Genomic DNA, 21,140 nt, shown 5'->3' with positions numbered 1-21,140 from the left:
GATGGTCTGTAAGAAGCAGTAGAGCTTAATAAAGTGAGAAAAGTGTATGTGGTTGTAAAAAAAACAATGTGCAGACAATATGACAGAAGGAAATCCCTTTATTATCAGTCAGTCCATGAGGTTTCATTTCATTTATCACTTTTTTTGCATTGAAAGTAAACATATTGTATTACGTTTGGTTCAAAATGAAGCCTGAAACACATTTAGGCCCCCAGATTTACACCACTACCACCACCACCACCACCCTTTATATAAGTCTTAAGATGTAACATGATCTGAACATTTAGCTTATTTTGTCTCTTAAGTCATTTGCATGAAAAAGTGATACTGGAATCATAAAAAAAGCAAGATTATTTATCTTGTGAAAGCAGCCATTGATAGTTAAAGCATGTTCATAACATGATGAGGCACGAAGAGATTAACCCTCATTGGAAAAGGAAATAAACCTCTATAACTACTGTTGTAAAAGCAGAATTAAGTCCTCAGTGAATTTCATTTTTCAGGATTGATGATCATTTTAATTTCCATTTTCGAGCTTGGTTTCTAACAGGAACATAATTATGTCTGTGATTAAGTTGAGTCAGTTACTCTCGTCTCACAGCCTTTCCAACATAAAACTCTCAGTTCAACACTGTCAAGATGCTTTATTATAAAGGTTTTACTGTTTAGACAAAAAGGGTCATCGTTTACCAAAATGAAACTCAATACAAATGTGTGGATTATGTAATATCCATGTCTATTATGCAAATATGCAAATCCACTATCTCCCACAATCACTGCCAACTAATTTTCCTTCTGATAGGATTAGAGCCTCTGCGCTAAATGCCCTAAATTTTAATTGTTTATTGTAATGTATGCATCTATCTAACAATACATTGGCCACAATACTGGATGAGAGGGGAAAATACATGACTTCAGTCCACAGCTGGTGAGTTTGACTAATCCAAAAAAACATTCCACAGGCTGAATAGTGAGTGTGTGTGTGTGTGTGTGTGTTTGTACTACGTCCCTGAGAGAAGCTGTGTTCACTGTACAAAGATGAGCATCTTTCCACAAAACACCTTCACTGTCAGAAAGCTTTTGTTTGTAAAGAATATGGACGACTTTAGAGCGATATAAGTAATTTTGGGGTTTTTTTTGGAGCATCACTGACAGACCACAGAGGTTCAGCATTAAAGTTTGACTCTGAATCATAGGATTGGATACAACGCATAGCTCGCAATGCCACAAGTGTTTCTGCCGTCCCGGATCATCCTCATGAAGCCGCCTTCACCCCAACTGGATCCCCAGCTATGAAAGAAAAAGGAAAAAAAGCATTCATTAAAATGAACATTTGTACATGTTCTATAACAAAATGTAATATTTGATGCACAGAGTTGGTCTGACCTGTTTTTTATGATCCAGTAGTCTTGACCTCCTTCAGAGCCGTAACCAACCAGCAATACAGCGTGACTCAGGTTGTTGGGATTACACATGGGCTCTTCGTATATTCCTGCAGGTTAAATTCAAACCACTATTAACTAAAATAATATTATCCTGTTTTAGTTTGTTTACCCTTTGTCAATATGTGGCACTTACACACGTCCTGCTTTTACCCACATTTATTTTATTTGGTTATTTGGTTTGTGGTCACCTGATGGATTTAAGTCCAATTTTCACTTTACTTTTAGTAACAGGTTGTTCTCCACCAACAAATAAAGAAAATAGAATAGAAATAGAAAATAGAAAAAATTTAAATCAGCTCCAAACAACTGCCTCAGTGTTTCCATCTCTTGTTGCCTGGTGAGTGGTGTCATCCCATGCTGCACACAGGAAGTGATTTGCTTTATGTCAAGACGGACCGTAGTAAACTGAGATGCTGCAAAAGGATTAGTGTCCATGAAAAGTTTGATGGGATAAACAATTATTGCCCTCCCACCTCACACCCGTGTGCTGCCCTCTGTATACACACACACAATCCCTCAGTCAAGTCTGATAGTTTTGCTTGACAGAGCATGTTTTCAGATGAAGGATTAAACAGAGGCAGAATCAAGGGAAACAATGATGAGAATTAACCTGAGCTGTAGAACAGGAAGCTGGAATGATCTGCATCAATGGCCACTGTGATTGGACCAATGGTTGCCACAGCGTCAGCCAGGGCCTGCTCGTCTCCTTTGGGTATGAACCTGTAGTCTTTAATATGAGCCTCTGCAAGTCTGCCGTCATAATAACAGGGCTGAGTATCCTGTACACACAAAACCAGAGTGACTGGGCTGGAAACAGAATACAACTGTGAGTGTTTTAGCTGTTCTGATGAAGGCAGCGGCCTCACCACTGAAGTGTAAGGGTACGTGCTGGTCGACTGCAGCCCATTGTTCACCACGTAATCGTAGGCGTTCGCCATCCAGGCTCCGCTGCAGCCGTAGGTGCCGTACGGTTTGGAGCAGTCGACCAAGTTCTGCTCACTCAAGGAGACGAGCTGACCTGTATTTTTGTATATCTGTCCTTCGATGGCTCCTGTAGTGCTGAAGGCCCAGCATGAGCCACAGTAACCCTGTTTGGATCATTTAAAACATAGATTCTTTTTTTAGTGTGTTCATTTTTAACTCTTAAAGAAAAAGCTACTGTGGCTGTAAGAATGTCTTACCTGGTCTTTCACCTCAGTGACATAACCCAGGTTCCTGTAGTCAACAAACGTAGCATCTAAATTCTTAGCATTATGACGCAGCCGCTGGGCAGAGGCCGTTGGACCTCGCTTTACAAAGCGGGCGTCCATCATGGCACCTTGCATAACCTGGTATTCTTGTCCTGTCTATATGGAAAATAAGTTTAATAACGGTTTAAAAACTCATAACTAAAGAGCAAAGCTTTGAGGTTATCGATTAAACATATTAATAGTGAACTGGGTGCTAGTCTCAGTTTCAATGTCTGTAGACTGTGGATTTTTTATTATTATTTATTATTGTAAAAAGAATAAGAATAAATGAATAAGTGAATCTATCACACCAGAGTTTCAAAATTAAATAATTTGTTTGATGTTTTTTTAATTCTAATTTCAAATATCTCCTTTTCAGTTGTTTACAGATTCTAATATTCAACGTGATCAAATTCAAAAGGCCAAATTCACATCCCAGAATATCCCAATGATTAAAAAAAATCAGAGGATACACACAGAATGCTGAGGATAAGCAATCAGCTCTGGCTCAAAAAACACCAACATTCAGCAAATCCAGAAGCAGTCAACTACAATGTTAGTTTGTTGAGTGTAGATGATCTGCACATTTGATTTGGCAGAGATTTTTATGTTGGATGTCCTTCCTGATGCAACCCTCCCATTTATCAGGGTTTGGGACCAGCACAAGGAGCAGACTGAGGTCAATATAGAGATAGATATGTGTTGGGAAATCAGGGTGGGAAAGGTTCTTACCAGGTCTCCATATTTGTTCATGGCCATAGTGAATGACCTCATCCCTGTAAAAAACCTTTGATTATTGTCTTCAATCCTCTGCTTGTTGTCCTCCCAGATGACCCTTCTTTGCATGTCGTCCTGAACAGTATCACACAAAACATGGACATGAGCTCAGGTGACGGAAAAAGCCCACGTGCGTTCCCTGTTCCTCAGTGTTGGGCTCACCATGTCGTCATAGCTTACGCCGTGGCTGCTCTTCCAGATCTCCCACTCAGTGAAAACGACCTCGTCTGAGTCTGACGCCACATGCTTAGGACCGCACAGCAGGACAGAGAGCAGCGCTGCCCTCAGCAGGAGGCTGCACTGCTGACCTTCAAGCACAAGAGATTTGTTGTTTTCATGCTTCTGCTTTGTCATGTATAATGTACTCCATGGAATAACTAATGCTACACTAATTTCAAGATCTGTGCCGCAGGTGCACCCATGATAATTTGCCATGGGAATAATGCACAACTCCTTATATGGGCATGAGTGTGTGTGTGTTTATAGGTCACATATTCAGGCTTTAAAAAATGCTTCTCATGTGTTGTAGATTCATTCTAAGTATATCGCATTTTTAGTAGTGATTTAAAGTAGCAATAATTGTTCAGAAGTGAACTTTGAACTGTGATGTATTTCCAAATTTCACAAATTCAATCCGATTTTAAACCTTTTGAGTACTTCCTGCTCAGGTATGTTTCTAAAGTTGGTGAAAATGATTTTTTTTCCCATCAGATTGGTTGATGTGCTGAAAAGAAAAGGATATAAGACACTCTATGTTGTACATTCTTATATCCTCTGTATATACTGTATGTTTAAACATAGTCATGGAAAAAAGCAGGCAAAATGCTCTGTGTGTTCTAAAAAAAAAAGGGACAGTGGCAGTAAAATGTTCATGAAATGATGAAAGAAAACCTCTAGGGGCTAAGAAATCAGCATTCCCTTGTGAGCATAATACAGGATATAGTAAACCAATAATACAAACAAACATAAAGCAGAACAAAGTCCGTTATGCAAGTAAACAAGTAAATAGCACAACATAAAGGATAAAACATTACAATTTATACATATGAAAGTTGTTGTTGTTTCACTGCACACTGATGGAAATGAATGTGTTGCACAATTCCCACCTTAAGTTAAAACATCACACATCTTCCCCCTGCACGGACTTCACACTTTTTATACTGTTAATAAATTTGATCCGTGTTTTCAGTAAAATTGTGGCTACAACATTTAAATCCTCATTTGTGAAGACAGTGCTGCAAACATGTTGCAAAAAAACATGTTTTAAGACAGAAAAAAGTTATTTTTTATGACAGAACTGACATCATACTACACAAATAAGTTATACATGATTTTAAATAACAAAAAGTATTCGATTAGACTTTCATTGACTTAATTAGTTCATGTTAAAGCCACAGTCTCAAAGTTTGTGTCAAACCTTAGGACATTTAAGATTCATTTTTTAGTTCTTTAAATGAAGAAGTCTTGACCAGCTTACCTGCGTTGACTTGATGCTGTTTTTTCCCCATGTTCGTACAGCAGCAGACTCGCAGCCTACCTTCCTTATAAAGCTTTGCAATAAGTACATGCTTCCACTATACTTTTACAAAATCCCTAAATCAACACTTTGAAACACCTGAGAAGGATATTAGTCAACAAAAATAAGATGCGTCCCCTGCTCCTCCTCGGTAATACCTCATTATCCTTTAGAGAGAGTGAAAGCTGCAATTTGGTAAATCTTTCAAATACTAGTTTAGAATTGAACACAACAACTGAAATGTGACTTTCCAAAATCAGTGGTCGAAGAAAGTACACAGATCCATTACAACATCAAAATACCAGTCATTTCATGTTAAAATACTGCATTGCAATTTAAATGTTTGCATTCAAAATCCAAAAGAAGTTAAACCTGAGAAAGGATTATGAAGAAATGTATTGCTTTACTTATTGTTTTATCAATGTAAAGGGTTGAAAATGTTGATTCACACATTTTAATTCATTTAATTCTCTCTCTCTTTTACTGTAATTTAACAAATGTCTATATATAAAATTAAGCAAGTAAAAATCTGTGTTCAACATGTTCAGTTGGTGAGACATTAGTGGGGAAATATTGTTGTGAATGGCAAATACTTCCTAAACTTCAGGGTCCATCTACAAACGGCAATTTTAAAACATTTAAAACATTTTTGGGACTTTTTAATGGTAAACTTGGAAAATCTCTTTTCCAAGTGGCAGCAGCAACAAAAATACACACCAACAAAGTCAACTTATCCAAATTACAATAAGACAATAACACCATATAATGTTAATGTCAAATAATGTAAAATGAGTACAAAGTGCTCAATTTGGGAGACTTTTAGTGGGTAAAAATTACTCTGTGAACAGCAAAGACGTTCTAAACTTGACAAGGAACCATCTGTTTCTGTTCTTATTTATATTCTCTTTTATATTTAATTGCATTTGCCACTACCCTTTGCACTGTAATGTCAATTAAATCTTATCTTGCTTTGTCTTATCTACAATGCGCTTCAACTTTCATCTAATCTGATAAAAGCAGCAAAACTGGCGCAATTACATACTCTAACTTTATACCTGAGGTCTGTATCTAAATTTACACTGTGTGTCACCTTGGTTTCCTTCCTCCTGTCTCCACTCTCTGAAGGATGGTTGTGCTTGTGCTCAGTGGCGCCCCCTGCTGGCATGCAGAGCTACCCGTTTGCTTGCAGCACTGACTGCAGAGGATGAGCTCAGCTCAGCTGCTTGTCTGTTATTAAGGCTGGGGACGGCCGCCGCCAACACCCAGACACAGTGCGGCAAAAACAGGCGAGTGTCGCTCAGCTCAGCGTCGTCTCTAATGAGTGAGTGCGCAGGAAGAAACATGAGTCACGAGTGAGTGAGGTCTGCACCATGTCTTTTAAGGTAAAGCAGCGTTTTTGCCTCCATCATGCTTTGCACGCTTCGCCCAGGGCCTGTTATACAATCTGACTGTGTGTGTTTGTGTGTGTGTGTGTGCAGGTATAAATATACTTGTAATCTTTAAAGGTTATTATCTTTGAACACTGATCTTATCAGGATCAGGAGACGTCATGGTGACCTAGTCCTGGTCCTAATAAGATTGAACCTGGTTAAGTAAGAATGTGTTTAGGTATTAACTGATTATGGTTCTGGAAGACTTTTTTTTTTTGTTAAAAAAAATGGGTCAACTAGACAATCACTGAATATGGATTGTATGTATATGATATATACATACACTGTTGTTACCTTGTATAAACGTTGACCAGTACTCATCATAGGGTCCTGGTCCTAACCTCCTTTCTAATAAACAGGTTGAAGTTAGGATGAATCATGTTTGTAGTTGTGAGGACACACTGTGGTACTTGAAAAGGCTTTTTGAGAGTTAAGACGTATGTTTTAGATTTAAGGTTAGAATTAAGTTTAATATCATGACTCACTCACTCACTCTTCTGCTGCTTTATCCTCCACATAAGGTTTGTGGGGGCCACTGGTGCTAATCCCATCTGACACAGGGCAAAAGGCGGGGTACACCCTGCACAGGACACCAGTCCATCACAAGGCCACATACACACAAACAACCATCCACTCTCACACTCACACCTACAGTCAAGTTAGAGTGTCCAGTTTACCTAATCCCCAAATCTGTATGTTTTTGGACTGTGGAAGGAAACTGGAGAACCCGCAGAAAACCCACACAAACACGGGGAGAACATGCACACTCCATGCAGAAAAGCCCTTGTTCTGACCGGGTCGTGAACCAGAGTCTAAAGGCAAAAGAGGGTTAACAACTACACCAACCGCGTGACCCTCCTGGTCCCTCAATTGCTCATAATCAGATAAATCTGAGAAGCATAGTTCTTGGTTTTTTTAATATCCAGAGAGGCAGAGAAGCATTCAGGGCAATTTTAACCCTTAGTGCTCATGCGGCGCGGATCTTTTCTTTTTGTTCATAAAAAACAAGACAAGTGAACTTTGAACTGTGACGTATTCCCAAATTCCACAAATTCAATCTGATTTTAAACATTTTGAGTACTTTTTGCTCCAAATCCATTTTTTCCCATCAGATTGCCTAGGTTGTACTGAAAAAAAGGATATAAGAAACTCTATATTGCACATTCTTGTAGCCTCTGTATATACTGTACGTTTAAACATAGTATTGGAAAAAAGCACCCAAAATGCTCTGTGTTCTAAGGGTTAAAGTGGTTAAAGGTATAGTGTGTAAAATTTAGCAACATGTATTGGTGATCCCTCACCTCACTCTTCCCTTTCAAGTGTGTTGGTGAACTCATGTTGCCTTCAGTTGGCATCAAAACTCAAAAGATGTTTAGTTTTTCCATTGTGGGCTAAACATTGTTGTGTAAAAACATTGTGGGCCAAAATGGAGGCCTTGACAGAGCTGACCCAGCTCCCAATATTAATATAGATTTCACCTAAATATCATTGGTGAAATAATGGACCTTTAACACTGGACCTTTAAGTTAGGCTCAGGTGAGGAGTTGAGGTTTGATGGATAGGGTCAGGGGTTAAAGCACTGATGTGCATTTCTCTATAACTGATTACTAGTCAAAAGTCTGAATGTTGGGTGTGTGGTTAAGGTCATGGTCTGGTAAGTATTGCTTATGGATGTTTGTCTGCAGACACTTGATCTGCCTCTCATTCATAACCACACACACTTTTAACCAATACACTCCCATTCTACTCTCTCCTGTTTTTATTCTCCGTGCTCTGTTGTCAGTGTGTGGACAGTATAATGCAGTAATAGTGGTTTGAGGTCAGTGTTTTGTTTTGTGTATTCACTCTACAGAAGGAAACACCCCTGGCTAATGCTGTGTTTTGGGCAGCTCGGAAAGGGAACTTGGCTCTTCTTCAGCTGCTGCTCAACAGCGGCCGCGTGGACGCAGACTGCAGAGACAGTGTAGGAACACTGCATGTACCTGGCTCTGCTCAGCTGCACGTTTTAACCATAACCCACCCGTGGTAGGAAGACAGAGGTTTGGTGTGTGTGTGTGTTTACTTATATTTATATCTTTGTGAGGTCCAAAATAACATACAAACCTATCTTTGTCAGGGCCCCACAATTTTAAAGGGCCTTTTCAGGGTTAAGACCTGGTTTTAGTTACCGTTACCTTAGGGTTAGTTGTGATTGTTAAGGTTGGGGTAAGGGGCTAGGGAATGCGTTATGTCTATGATGTGTCCTCACTAAGATATAAAAACTAGTTTGTGTGTGTTGTAGGTATTGCACATGTTGTGGGGACTTAAATCTGTTTACACATGGTCACTTTATGGGGATTTGTCTTCTTTATGGGGACAAAAAGCAAGTCCCCTGAACATAAATGAATACATTTGAAGATGAAGACATGTTGTATGGTTAGGATGAGGGTAGGGTAGTTATGGTTAAGGTAAGTGCATGTTTCCAGAAAATTCCAGAATGTAAGTCAATGTGTTCTCTGAATACATGGACATCAGACTGTGTGTGTGTGTTTGGTTGAGGGTGTGCATCACAATTTCACGTCTATGTGTTTCTTTTCCCCTCCACAACAAAACGGTGGGCATTTCATGTGTTCATTTGGAACATATGCATTCATTTTATAGCTTCATCAGCACATGTAGAGCAGGTTTCCTGACAAATGGCATCTAATGTTGACATGTTTCCTTTCAGTATGGAACTACAGCACTGATGGTGGCGTCATACAGCGGCCATTATGAGTGTGTCAAAGAACTCATTATGCAAGGAGCTGACATCAACTACCAGAGGGAGGTAAGATGACTGCAGTAAGAGAGCTTTATTATAATTGTTTGAAAAATAATGTGATTACTGAGCTCACCATGCTCAGCACTTTTACCAAAGTGGCAACATAATTGCATTTAAAAAATAACTTCAGTGCTTGAGTTAGATAAAAGTATGAGGTACTCAATATGAGTTAAAGTATTTATAAAGATGCTAAATGTTGCACATTGATGTAAACTTACTAGGCATATGCTAGGACTGAAGAATTTGGGTGTATATATACATGCAGTATATTGTGATTTGAATTGCAATCAAACTTAAAGAAGAAAATACGGATGATTACCATCTAAATATTAACTGTTATGTTCCAATACAAGGTATACATTCTTTCTACATTTTAAATGGGTATAGAACAATCATTGTAGCCTTTGCCATATGTAAATTGAATTGTTTTAAATTACGTGATGGGAAAATAACCTTACAGAAACAAAATAACAATAATAATAATGCGGGTTTAGCGTCACAAGGAATGTGGAATCAACGAACGTTGGCAGATAATGAGCTGAAGTCACTGCTCCTCACTGAGAAATAGACACATAGCACATAGTCCTTGCATAAAAGCACATCCTGCCATGTTTTAGACTGTGATTTTTAGAGATTAGACAAATGAGATATGACGTGTTACTGTGTGAGCTTTAGAGGTGCTGACAAGTGGATGGGGTTTTTTGGCTTCTGACAGAGCTGTGGCCTTTTTCCTGTCTGTGAGCTAAGTTAAGTTAAGCTCTGCTGTATGATCGTGACCTGTGGAACTGTTAATAATTGTTTTTAACACTTTGTACTGACTAAACAGATCTGTCTCTTGTGCATTTGTGCATTGTTCATTTTCAGTCTTCCTGTTATTCCTTGTTTTTTAAAATGTAGTTTAACCTTTTGACTTTGTGCATCCTAGTAATTATTTATCTGTCATACATTTTTATTATCAGTATAGAAAGTGAAGTATATCTGTGTAATAATACTGTACCACCGCACCTTTTTACGCCACTTTTCATAGTGAAAGATCTATATTCTTCATTATGTAAATATGTTTCATATTTTATTTGTATTTCGTGCATTTTTTTTTATATTTCTACTTTATTGTTTGTATAGCTTATTCTGTAAACTATAACAAGTAAATGTTCTGGGTGTCCAATCTAATCTTATCTAATAAAAGAAACCTTCTTGTTGAAAAAAAAAGTTGCAGACTGCCTGGAAATCCAAGGAGACTCCTAACCAGGGCCTGGATTTGATAATAGTCTATTTAGTACCATATTTCAGTGATAAAAAGTGGGAGTCAAGGTCAAGTGAAATTACAACAGCAGTATCTTCTCACATCGTCCTCTCCAGACAGGTTCCACTGCCCTGTTCTTCGCCTCCCAGCAGGGCTACCATGAGATTGTGAAGCTCCTCTTTGAATTTGGTGCCTCCACTGAATTCCAGACAAAGGTATGCCACAGAATTCATTGACACACTGTTAGTGTTGACTGTGACAGACAATGGGCCGATACTATCTATCATCTCAGACTGTGATTCATAGTGTTTCCTGAAGAGATAAGGAGACAAAAGTGATGCACAGAAGAGCCTCATCCTCAGGCTTCCCTCTGAAGGCCTTAGATATGTTCTTCCTGTAGCTCACAGGGCTGATTATCTGTGTTTTTGGTTGAATTCTCTCGTTATTATTTATTTTTTTGTTGTTGTTTTGTGGCAGGATGGTGGCACGGCTCTCACTGCCGCTGCACAGTATGGACACTCCAAGGTGGTGGAGATCTTGCTAAAGAATGGAGCCAACATTCATGAGCAGTTGAATGTAAGCAGGTGTATCTCTCTTTGTCTCCTCTCACTGTCAGACGTGGCCTCGTGTTAAGCCTCCTAGTCTGAGAGCTTCTTGCATTGCATTGTCCCAGCAGCAGGAATCTGGTTGCTCAGGTTTCTGCAGACCGCTGAGTCAGACCTGACTGACATACATCAGGATCAGGATGTGGAAAACTACCAAACAGCACAAACTTGTATTCATGAAATTATAGTATTATATTTTGTATAAATACACTTTCACTCAGCAGGGATATTATCTGTCAGACAGCGAGTACAAGAGACAAATGTGGCCTCGTCTACGAGATGGTTCTTTTATGTTTTAGGATGGTGCCACGCCTCTGTTCCTCGCCGCTCAAGAGGGTCATGTGACTGTGATTCGTCAGCTGCTTGCATCTGGTGCCAAGGTTAACCAAGTGAGGGAGGTAATGTCCTCGCCTGTTTTGGGATTTAAGGGCGGACACAGGCCCATTGTCCCTCTAGCTCTCAGCTTCTCTTATATTTCCCATGCTGTCTTCATGTTGTCCAGGATGGCACTGCCCCCCTGTGGATGGCAGCTCAGATGGGACACGGTGAGGTGGTGAGGGTGCTGCTCCTGCGTGGTGCGGATCGGGATGCTGACAGACAAGTGGGTTGTTCATTTAGAATTGATAAAGCACATAAAAAACACACATAAAGTGTTTAGTTCATTCATTTTTATGTATTTATTTTAACCCACATACGACTAGTCAGCAGCTTACATGTAGTGCCAAACTGACTCATAGAACTGAATGTACATATAGTGTAAAATAACAAAAAACAATCAGAAACAGTTCACTTTTCAACACTCAGAACCCATATTCTGCATGAATCCAACCACTAGATAAACAACCCACATAGACATGAGGAGAACGTGAAAGTCCACCGGTTGGGATCCAAACTGAGGACCTTCTTGCTGTGTGGCACAAATGCTAACCACTGAATCAGGCATTTAATCATTACTACTTCAGTACCTGCATCTCAGATTTCATCTGCCTCAACATCACATACATGGAAGCCTGTCAAGTGAACTGTTGGACAGTTGTGCAATTAACGGATGGGGAGACTCGGTTTACCATGTTTAATGGCAGTGGGAACCAATAATATTTCACTACTACCTTTTCGGTAATGTCTCTTTCTTTCACCTCATTGCTCAAACAGTTTTGGTTTACTCTCAGTTTGTGGCATGATTCCACAGCACCCAAGTGGTAGTTAAGTTTCAATAAATACACGTTTAACTCTTTCACAGGGGATGAAGACCATTCTATATAGAGGCAAGCAATCCAGTGTGGTGATTTATCTACAATTAGTCATTATCATTATTTTTCTTTCTCTTCAGGATGGATCAACAGCATTATTCAAAGCAGCTTTAAAGGGACACAGCAGTGTCATTGAGGAGCTCCTCAAGTTTTCTCCTTCACTTGGCCGTCTTAAGGTAGAGGACACTGTCACTGTCTCTGTCTCTAGTTTATAGTTGTTTGTAGTCCAAATGTTGCTTTAACAACAGGAAGACACTGGGTACCAGCTGTTGTATCTCATTAGTTCAATCTGTATCATATAGAACCAGGATATATGTTATGGTATTCAATAGAGAGGCATGATATTGGCGTTTTTGCCAGTGCTTGGGCCAATAACCGATGCCGGTGGATCTTGCCATGTTTGCTGATATCCAATAATCCAGTTTGAAGCATTTAAAAGATATCTTGCTGATAATATTGGGCATCCCTAGTATTCAATGTACTGTATAGGCATATGTTAGACATGAGAGTAGCATCCATCTTCTCTTCTCATATCGTTTCCCAGTATCATGTTTTCCTTTGACACAGGATAAAAGAGCATATTTCAAATAGTTTTTATCTGTGAGCGGAATATACAGCATGCCATTAGCTTTGAGTCCACACTGTTTGACATTGTTGTTTCCAGAATGGCTCCACTGCCCTTCATGCTGCTGTTATGGGAGGAAATCTGCAGACTGTTCTGCTGCTGCTCGGTGCCAACGCCGACCCCACGCTGCCAAATAAGGCAAGGCTTTGAGAGTTGACAGATGAGAAGGTGAACACAGAACAGTCGGAAACCTCGACTCATTCACTGTGTTCTCATGTGTGTTTTACAGCATAATGAACTCCCTGCAGATCTCACAAAGAGCGATCGCATCCTTCAACTTTTACATCCAAAAATCTCTAACAGAGACAGCTGTTGACAATCCAGACCCCGTCCTTCCTTCTCGCTTGCACCACATCCGTGTGAGGGGGGAAAATAATGCAACAAGTATATCAAACTGACTGAAATACAACCTGTACTGTATATGGTGCTTTGCTTTTGATTGCTGCCACATGTTGAATAAACCCGGACTAAATTCTGAGCAAAGTAATGTGCAACCAAAATGGATCCGTCTCCCAGATGCATCGTCTCCTTTACGCTGGTGTTATATAATATTTGCATTTATTTTTGTTTACCCCCCACCCAGGTGTTGTAATATTTTTTGATATTTTTTGCACACTATTTCTTTGCCTTTTTAATAAATGTAATAAAGTGTAAATTTGTTAATAAACTCAACAGTGGCTGTGTGAATTCATTTGTTTGAATGAGGGTTTATTTTGGTTTTTGTACATTCTGTATATACAACTGCTAAATGATGAGATGTTTAATAGAAAGATATTTAAGATATATGAAGATATTTGATAGAATCTAATTAACTTTGAACGTGGCATGGTTTCTGAGTTTTTCAGAAACTGCTTTTCTACCTGGATGTATGTACATCTATCTCAAGGGTTTACGAAGATAATTCCAGTGAGTGACATTTCTCTGGGTGAAAATACTTTGTTGATGTCTGTCAGAGCAGAATAACCAGACTGGTTTGAACCGAAAGAAAAGTTACTCAAACAGCAATTTGTTGCAACAAAGGCATACAGAAAACCTCAACGCACAATACATCCAACCTTAAAGCTCCAGCAGCAAAATACCTCACCTGCCACTTCATTAGGTACACGTAACACCTGAAGAAGTGGCTGGTGAATGTAAACAGTGGCACTGATAAAGTCCTTATCTAAAAACGTTCCTTTATGTAATGTTGTTTCATCTTTTTTCAATCTTGTGTTTAGGCCACAATCGCAAACAAAATATCCTCAATCAACAGTGGACGAAATGAGTTTAAAAATCACACATTTATTTTTTCTGTGGAGTTTAGTTCAAGGGTTTGTCTTAATTGCTTTGAAGCATCAAAGCAAGGCAGTTGTTAGTTATAAGTAACACCTTTCACTTTTTTATGTCATAAAAATATTTATTACCGTATTATATGTATATGTATGTATGTTTCAGACACATTAAAATATCTGAAAATACAGCTGCTGTCCCAACAGGACAATAACATTGTCACGTGACCTATGCGGAAGTGACAGCCAACGTTTTAATACGGAAGAGAAACAAGCCTAAGATTTTTTTCCGATTGGCGTGGTTTTAAAAAAAATGAAATACAAGTAAACAGACAGAGAGAAAGCTTGGTCATACTTTTATTTTAAGGACACGTTCAATCTAGACAGACGTTACGTGATCTAATGGCTGGCGGTAATTTACAGGTGAGTGACAGAACTTTTCTGCCTTGTCATCGGAAAAAAGACGAATAAACTTTTAGCATTAGATCCTTTTTTAAATATTGAGTGATTACAAACGTAATAAAGTTAAAAGTAATTACGTCAAAGATGAGCTGAAATTGCTGTCGAGGTTTTAAAGGAATACCTCACGTTTGAAATCATGTTATTTAATCATTTGTTAATGCTGTGTGAATCAGGGAAAGACAATGTAAATGTTTGGGTTGCCAGATTGTGAAAAATCTTGTTTGATGGTGTTAATAAAATTAAAGTAAAATACTAAACTGCATTACAAACAAAATATGATTATTATGTTTATATATACATGTGTATATATATATATGAATAAATATATTTACAGTTCATTATACAAACATATATATACATATATGATTTAGTATTATGAAAATGACAAAAATCAGTGTAATATATCAGTAGTAATTATTCAGCATTACATTAATCAGTTTGTGTACTATGTTATTAATATTGGTTATCATTTTGTTGTTATATATAATCTGTATTTGTGGGGGGTCCCACCAATATCCTTTCAGGTCTTTTCTCCATTTATGAAACTAATTAATGGCTTTACTACTAGTTTTATGAGCCATTATTGAGTGACATTTGTTGCAACTTCCCAGTTTCCCAACTGATCTACATAGGGAACCTCTTTTTAAAGATGACAAACTATGGCGACACAATACATAAAACAAATCATGACAATCATGGTTCTGACTATTTTTACTGCCATTTCTGTAACATAATATAGTAATAATATTTTGAAATTAGGTAAAACATTTCCAACATAAGTATGCTTAATAAATAAACCACACCTTCATCTGGTTGACATGTATGACACCATATAACCAGAGAGGGTGAATAATTACTGATTGTCATAGCCTTATATCATTCGTATATCATGTGTAAATGTGTCTTGTTTGCAGAAAGCCATAGATTTGGCCAACAAAGCTGCAGCTGAGGACAAAGCCAAAAACTATGAAGAGGCCCTCAGATGCTATCAGCAAGCACTGCAGTACTTCCTTCATGCTGTCAAATGTAAGGAACCTGGTTTGAATGACATCTGCCTTTGTTCTGTGTGGAGTTTGTATGTGTGAGTGTGTGTGTGTTATTTCCATGCCTTGAATTTTACTCTATTTAAAGGCGACATAATGTAAATATGTACAACAGTGACTGTTTAAGACAGTTACTGCAATCCCAATTCAAAATGTAATTTAAAATCAAATTCAAGTCAAAGTCGCACTAAATTTAATGAAATGACCACTTTTGCACTGTGGCTGTGAATCTTACGAAAGGAACATAATTGTCGTTTTGGGCAGTCTTGTATAAAGTACCTAAGTAGTCTTATATAAAGTACCTGCTTGAGTAAAACGACTTTGGTAGAAGTTGAAGTCACTTTTTATACTATTACTTAAGTAATAGTCTTAAAGTATACGACATTTACTGTAGTCGAGTATCTAAAGTAATTTTCTGATATAAAATGCAAGTAAAAAGTGAAAGTATTCAAAAAGTGAGGAGTTAGGATTGAGCAATGGTAGCTCAGTAGTAGGGCGAGTTGTCTTTCAACTGGAAGGTTGTTGGTTAGATTCCTGGCTCTGCTAGTCTATGTGTGTCCTTGAGCAAGACACTTAACCCCATGTTGCAGCGTGTGAATGGCTAAACTGTAGTGTAAAGCAGCTCAACAAGACTAGAAAGGCTCTATATAAATACAGACCATTACCAACTCTGCTTCTTCTGATTTAATTTGTTAGTAACGAGTAACAAAGATAGTTTGAGGTCAAACCAATCATTATTATCATCATTAACCAAATAAAACTTGAAAGCATGATGAACAAAACTACCAATTTAATTAACAAAATAAAACAAAGACAAAGAGAGTACTACTAAATACTGAAGATCAAAAGTCTAAGTTTAAACAAACAAAAGAAAACAATTGAAATCACTTACAACAGACATTGCAAGAGAATGGTTGAAGTTGGTTGCCAGATCTTACAAAATACAAAAATAAGACACTGCACTTATACCCAGCGTTACACTGTGTTCATGCAAATACATAACTGTCCCATTTTTATCTGTTGCAGAGATTAAAAGTGAAAGTGTGTCTGCTTTAGAGCACCAGTGGAGATGTATCACATAATAAGAGCAACAGTTAAAAACATTAAATGTGTTAAGTGTCAACTGAAGACGGCTGACGTTCCCTGATTTCCAGGTCAAAAGTATCCACACCTCTTCTCTTTTAAGCTGTTTATATTTAAGCTCATCTCCACTGCAGATGCTGTTGTTTATTTTTTTTCTGCATCTGAATGTGTATATACTGGCTGCACCCTCATTATTATTATGTTTCCGTATTTTCACGTGTCATTTTAGGTCTTATTATCTTATCATAATACATTTCTTACATGCACTGCCTTTAATGTTAGTGCATGGTACACAGGTGTTAGGTTAGACACAAAGCTGCTGATGCTGAGAGATGCCCTCGCAATCACACATGACAGTTAATGTGTTGTTGCTGCAGATGAGACTTCGAGTGAACGAGCAAAGGTGAGCATCAGGGAGAAGTGTGCCGAGTATCTGGACAGAGCTGAGCAGCTGAAAACTTATCTGAAGAAGAAGGAGAGCGCTCCACCAGCCAAACCCGTCAAAGAGAATCAGTCTGGCGACAAAGGGTGAGATGTACTTCAGGTTATTTCCTCGTTTTTTGGAAGAATAGCGGCAAAGGTCTGGAGTTGTAATCAGTTGTTTATGTGTTTTACACTTTGAAAACCGGAATTTTTCAGTTGGTGCATTGCTGTGTTTCTCAGCGTCGTACAGCCCCCTGTATCTCAGGAATTAAACATTACACCACTGAGGATTTTATAAAAAAAATTGTAATTATACAATTTATATAGTACATATATATCAGATAATTCAACTTTCCCTACTCTTTTCTATGTACCCTCCACAGAATGTGCACAAACGTTTAAGAAACTACAAGATCTCTAATAAAGTTTACGGCTTTGTGTATAATAAAGGTCAATAAATAATGATGTTGGATGTTTATGTCAATTATTCAGGAGTGAAAGTGATGAAGGGGAAGACCAAGAAAAGAAGAAGCTCCAAAGTCAGCTTTCAGGTGAGGGACACTATATTTTATTAGTTAGAATGATGAAGTTAAACACAGTCTCAATGGTACTAAAAAGATTTGAAGATTATTAAGCTTATAGGGTGCATACTCTTACATTCAGTATTAGACTTCTTTGGTTTTAGAAGTAGGATAATCAAAGTTCTCTCAAAGATGCAGGCAGACGAGCATTCTAATTACATCTTGTATAGAGGGGGGGCTTTCAGTTTGTCTTTAAATATTTATACCATAAGTCAATAAGTCATCCCGCCCTGCTGTTTTTCCTGCCTTCAATGCGCCTGTGGCTTCTGAGATTTCAACTATATTTAGTTGTTTATCCAGCGTTTTCTTACTTTCCTTCAGAAATCTCTGGGATATTAATTTGGTCTAAAAGGTTGGTCTGTATATCAATATTAATATTTTACTCTGATTTATAAAGATTTTCATAAAGGTTCCTAAGTGCTGTATTAATTTCCTATAGCTCAATAATAACATTCCCATTAGCATCCTCAATGTTTGTAATCATCCTCTCTGTTTGCTGTTGTTTAATGTGCCGTGCAAGGTGTCTACCTGTTTTTCCCCCTGTTCGTAATCATTTCCTCATTAAATTTGCAGCAGCATGATTGGATGTAATCTCAGTCCTTTGTCTTAATAACTGCTTATGTAGCTCATCATCATTCTCCATCCTGAAAGCTATTGTTTTCAAATATTTAAACTTGGCTTTCCATTTTGCTGTATTTTCTTTGCGTTTCTGTTGATCGTTTGCTTGTGAAGTGTAGATTAGAAGATTCATTCAAACTCCTCCCTCATAGGCGCCATCGTCATGGAAAAGCCAAACATCAAGTGGGACGATGTCGCTGGACTTGAAGGGGCCAAAGAAGCCTTGAAGGAAGCTGTCATCCTGCCTATCAAATTCCCTCATCTGTTCACAGGTTTGTTAACACTCACCATCAAACCATGTCATAGAACTGTGTTCATGTGTAGAGTAATTAATAATATTGCAACTTTTTTTTATTCAGGAAAGCGAACTCCTTGGCGGGGGATCCTTCTCTTCGGCCCTCCAGGAACAGGAAAATCCTACCTGGCGAAGGCGGTAGCTACAGAGGCCAACAACTCCACCTTCTTTTCCATCTCCTCCTCCGATCTTGTGTCCAAGTGGTTGGGGGAAAGTGAAAAGTGAGGTCCTGGTTCTTTACAGGATGGTAATGTGATGTGAATACGAGAAACTGACACTGAGGATCTGTCTTTCTTTAGGCTGGTGAAGCACCTGTTCTCTTTAGCTCGGGAACACAAACCATCGATTATTTTCATTGACGAGATCGACTCCCTCTGTGGCTCCAGGAGTGAGAATGAGAGTGAGGCGGCGCGCAGAATCAAGACAGAGTTTCTTGTTCAGATGCAGGGTGAGCGAGACGAGATACATGGAAATCTGAGGTCACGACTGAAAAACTGTACTTTGATTGTAAGTGAAGAAAAATGCCTTTTCCCCTCTTAGGTGTTGGAAATAATAATGAGGGAATCCTGGTCCTGGGAGCCACAAATATACCATGGACATTGGATTCTGCAATTAGAAGAAGGTTGTATAAAAATAGGTCCTACCTGATCACCTCTAAGGCTACAGTTCAAAAACTTTTAGTCAGGTCTTAAGAGTTTAAATACCTCAGAATGGCTGATCTTTTCTTTGTGTCACAGGTTTGAAAAGCGAATCTACATCCCTCTGCCTGAGGAGCACGCTCGCTCATTCATGTTCAAACTGCATCTGGGATCCACCCCCAACGGCCTGACAGAGGCAGACTTCATCACCCTGGGCAAAAAGACAGATGGCTACTCTGGGGCTGATGTCAGCATCATTGTCAGGGATGCCCTCATGCAACCTGTTCGCAAGGTCCAGTCAGCCACGCACTTCAAAAAGGTGAATAAAACACGACCTGCAGCAGCTGGTGAACATCATGAAGCAGATTTCCAGTATTGTTCATTAAAATGTTCATTAAAACTATACATTTGAATGTACAATATGTACATGTATTTTCTCCTTTTAAATTTAAATATAAACTATTTTTGTCGAACACACAAATTAAGGTTCAGGGATCATCTTGGAACAATCCGAGTGTTATGGTGGAGGACCTCCTGACTCCATGCTCACCAGGAGATCCCAACGCCATAGAGATGACGTGGATGGACGTTCCTGGGGAGAAGCTTCTTGAGCCAGTTGTAACCATGGTAAGAAAAAGACTTGGGAAGGCAAATGTGTGCACATAAAAAAATATTTCTCGAGGACTACAGTGATTTGACCTCTGCGGTTCTCTCCGCACAGGACGACATGCTGAGGTCACTCACAAACACCAAGCCGACAGTGAACGAGCAGGACTTGGTGAAGCTGAAGAAGTTCACTGAAGATTTTGGTCAAGAAGGCTAGCACTGTTCCCGCTCTCTGTTCCCAGCAACTAGCATTTATTTTTCTTTTGATTGATTAGAACTTGCTATGGATTTTCTTGTCTACAGTAAATTCTTGGTTCTCTACGTCCTTACATTCTTAATCAGTTTGTCAAAAGTATCCGAGTTATGATGGAACACTGGAGTAAGATGCGGAAAACAGAAAAGCAGGCAAATAGTTTTGACAGCAAACTTGCTGCTGTTTCTGTAAACAAAAATAATTCATTGTGGATCAAAACTTAACATTTTTTTTGTCTATCAACTACTCAATCAACTGTTTCAGCACTGTTGTTAAAAAAATCAATTTACTCATTTGTAAGGTTTCATATCTTTTAACTCAATGGTTATATTTGCACAACTAAAAGAAATCTTATTTTTTTAAAGACAAATGCACCTTTGCAACACTTCTTACCTCCAACTATTTATATTCATGTTAGTTTAGAGTTGGATTTTAGTAAAAGGGAATTTTCACTGTAAGATTTTAAAGGCTGCACTCACTTAATCAGTTACCGTTTGCTGGTTGTTTTTATTTCAAATACACAATGTTGAAGATGTGCAATTAAACACACGCTGTTAAAAAAAGTAGTATCACTTAAGACCGACATACGAAGCGGGGTGTTCTGTATGTTATCGACACAGTTACTGAATTGAACACGAGACAGGAGTTGAACAGGAGTCTTTCAAGACTGACGTTTATAAATTTTGATGTGTGCTACATTGAGTTACAGTGTCTATACAAACATTTATTGGGTCTTTTGTCAATTGTGAGGCTTAAATGGTTAGGTTTGTGTCGAATTATTTATAAATTGTCCCTATGTACTTAAAAAGTACTGCCTTTGCATCTCTAATATACCTTTTATTTATTTGGGCATGTCTTTTGGTGTTGGTTTGTGTGTAAAGGTTACTTATTAGTTATATAAATAAAGCTGATGGTGGTCATTTACACTTGTTTAAATATTCTTTAAACAA

The 21,140-nt window shown here is 38.4% G+C and overlaps 3 protein-coding genes across 6 annotated transcripts; 2 read left to right on the top strand and 1 right to left on the bottom strand.

Moving 5' to 3' along the window:
• Positions 1-80: 80 nt before the first annotated feature.
• On the bottom strand, positions 81-4,968 carry cts12 (cathepsin 12). Its single transcript, XM_058639022.1, has 8 exons — positions 4,929-4,968; positions 3,614-3,759; positions 3,407-3,526; positions 2,627-2,791; positions 2,312-2,533; positions 2,056-2,224; positions 1,387-1,492; positions 81-1,290 (listed from the first exon to the last, which is right to left on the bottom strand). The coding sequence occupies exons 1-8, from the start codon at positions 4,957-4,959 to the stop codon at positions 1,191-1,193; spliced, it is 1,059 nt and encodes a 352-aa protein (XP_058495005.1). The 5' UTR covers positions 4,960-4,968; the 3' UTR covers positions 81-1,190.
• A 1,192-nt stretch (positions 4,969-6,160) lies between these two features.
• On the top strand, positions 6,161-13,607 carry ankrd29 (ankyrin repeat domain 29). Of its 4 annotated transcripts, none has more exons than XM_058637521.1 (10): positions 6,161-6,349; positions 8,250-8,360; positions 9,105-9,203; positions 10,557-10,655; positions 10,918-11,016; positions 11,345-11,443; positions 11,548-11,646; positions 12,376-12,471; positions 12,960-13,058; positions 13,150-13,607. In XM_058637521.1, exons 1-10 carry the CDS (start codon positions 6,338-6,340, stop codon positions 13,234-13,236), a joined length of 900 nt encoding a protein of 299 aa, XP_058493504.1. In that variant the 5' UTR covers positions 6,161-6,337; the 3' UTR covers positions 13,237-13,607. The 4 variants fall into 4 exon arrangements, with proteins under 4 accessions (XP_058493504.1, XP_058493506.1, XP_058493507.1 ...); XM_058637523.1 differs by having other exon boundaries at positions 8,250-8,422; XM_058637524.1 differs by having other exon boundaries at positions 8,250-8,443.
• Positions 13,608-14,418: 811 nt separating this feature from the next.
• On the top strand, positions 14,419-21,114 carry LOC131465325 (vacuolar protein sorting-associated protein 4B-like). Its single transcript, XM_058637898.1, has 11 exons — positions 14,419-14,611; positions 15,565-15,676; positions 17,154-17,304; positions 17,692-17,750; positions 18,551-18,670; positions 18,758-18,914; positions 18,993-19,141; positions 19,234-19,315; positions 19,431-19,650; positions 19,818-19,958; positions 20,053-21,114. The coding sequence occupies exons 1-11, from the start codon at positions 14,591-14,593 to the stop codon at positions 20,152-20,154; spliced, it is 1,314 nt and encodes a 437-aa protein (XP_058493881.1). The 5' UTR covers positions 14,419-14,590; the 3' UTR covers positions 20,155-21,114.
• Positions 21,115-21,140: the final 26 nt, after the last annotated feature.

Source organism: Solea solea, chromosome 9 (assembly GCF_958295425.1).
Source record: "Solea solea chromosome 9, fSolSol10.1, whole genome shotgun sequence".
Taxonomy (NCBI): Eukaryota; Metazoa; Chordata; class Actinopteri; order Pleuronectiformes; family Soleidae; genus Solea; species Solea solea.
The sequence above is the reverse complement of the archived record's forward strand: the minus strand, read 5'-3'. Positions and strand labels throughout refer to the sequence as shown.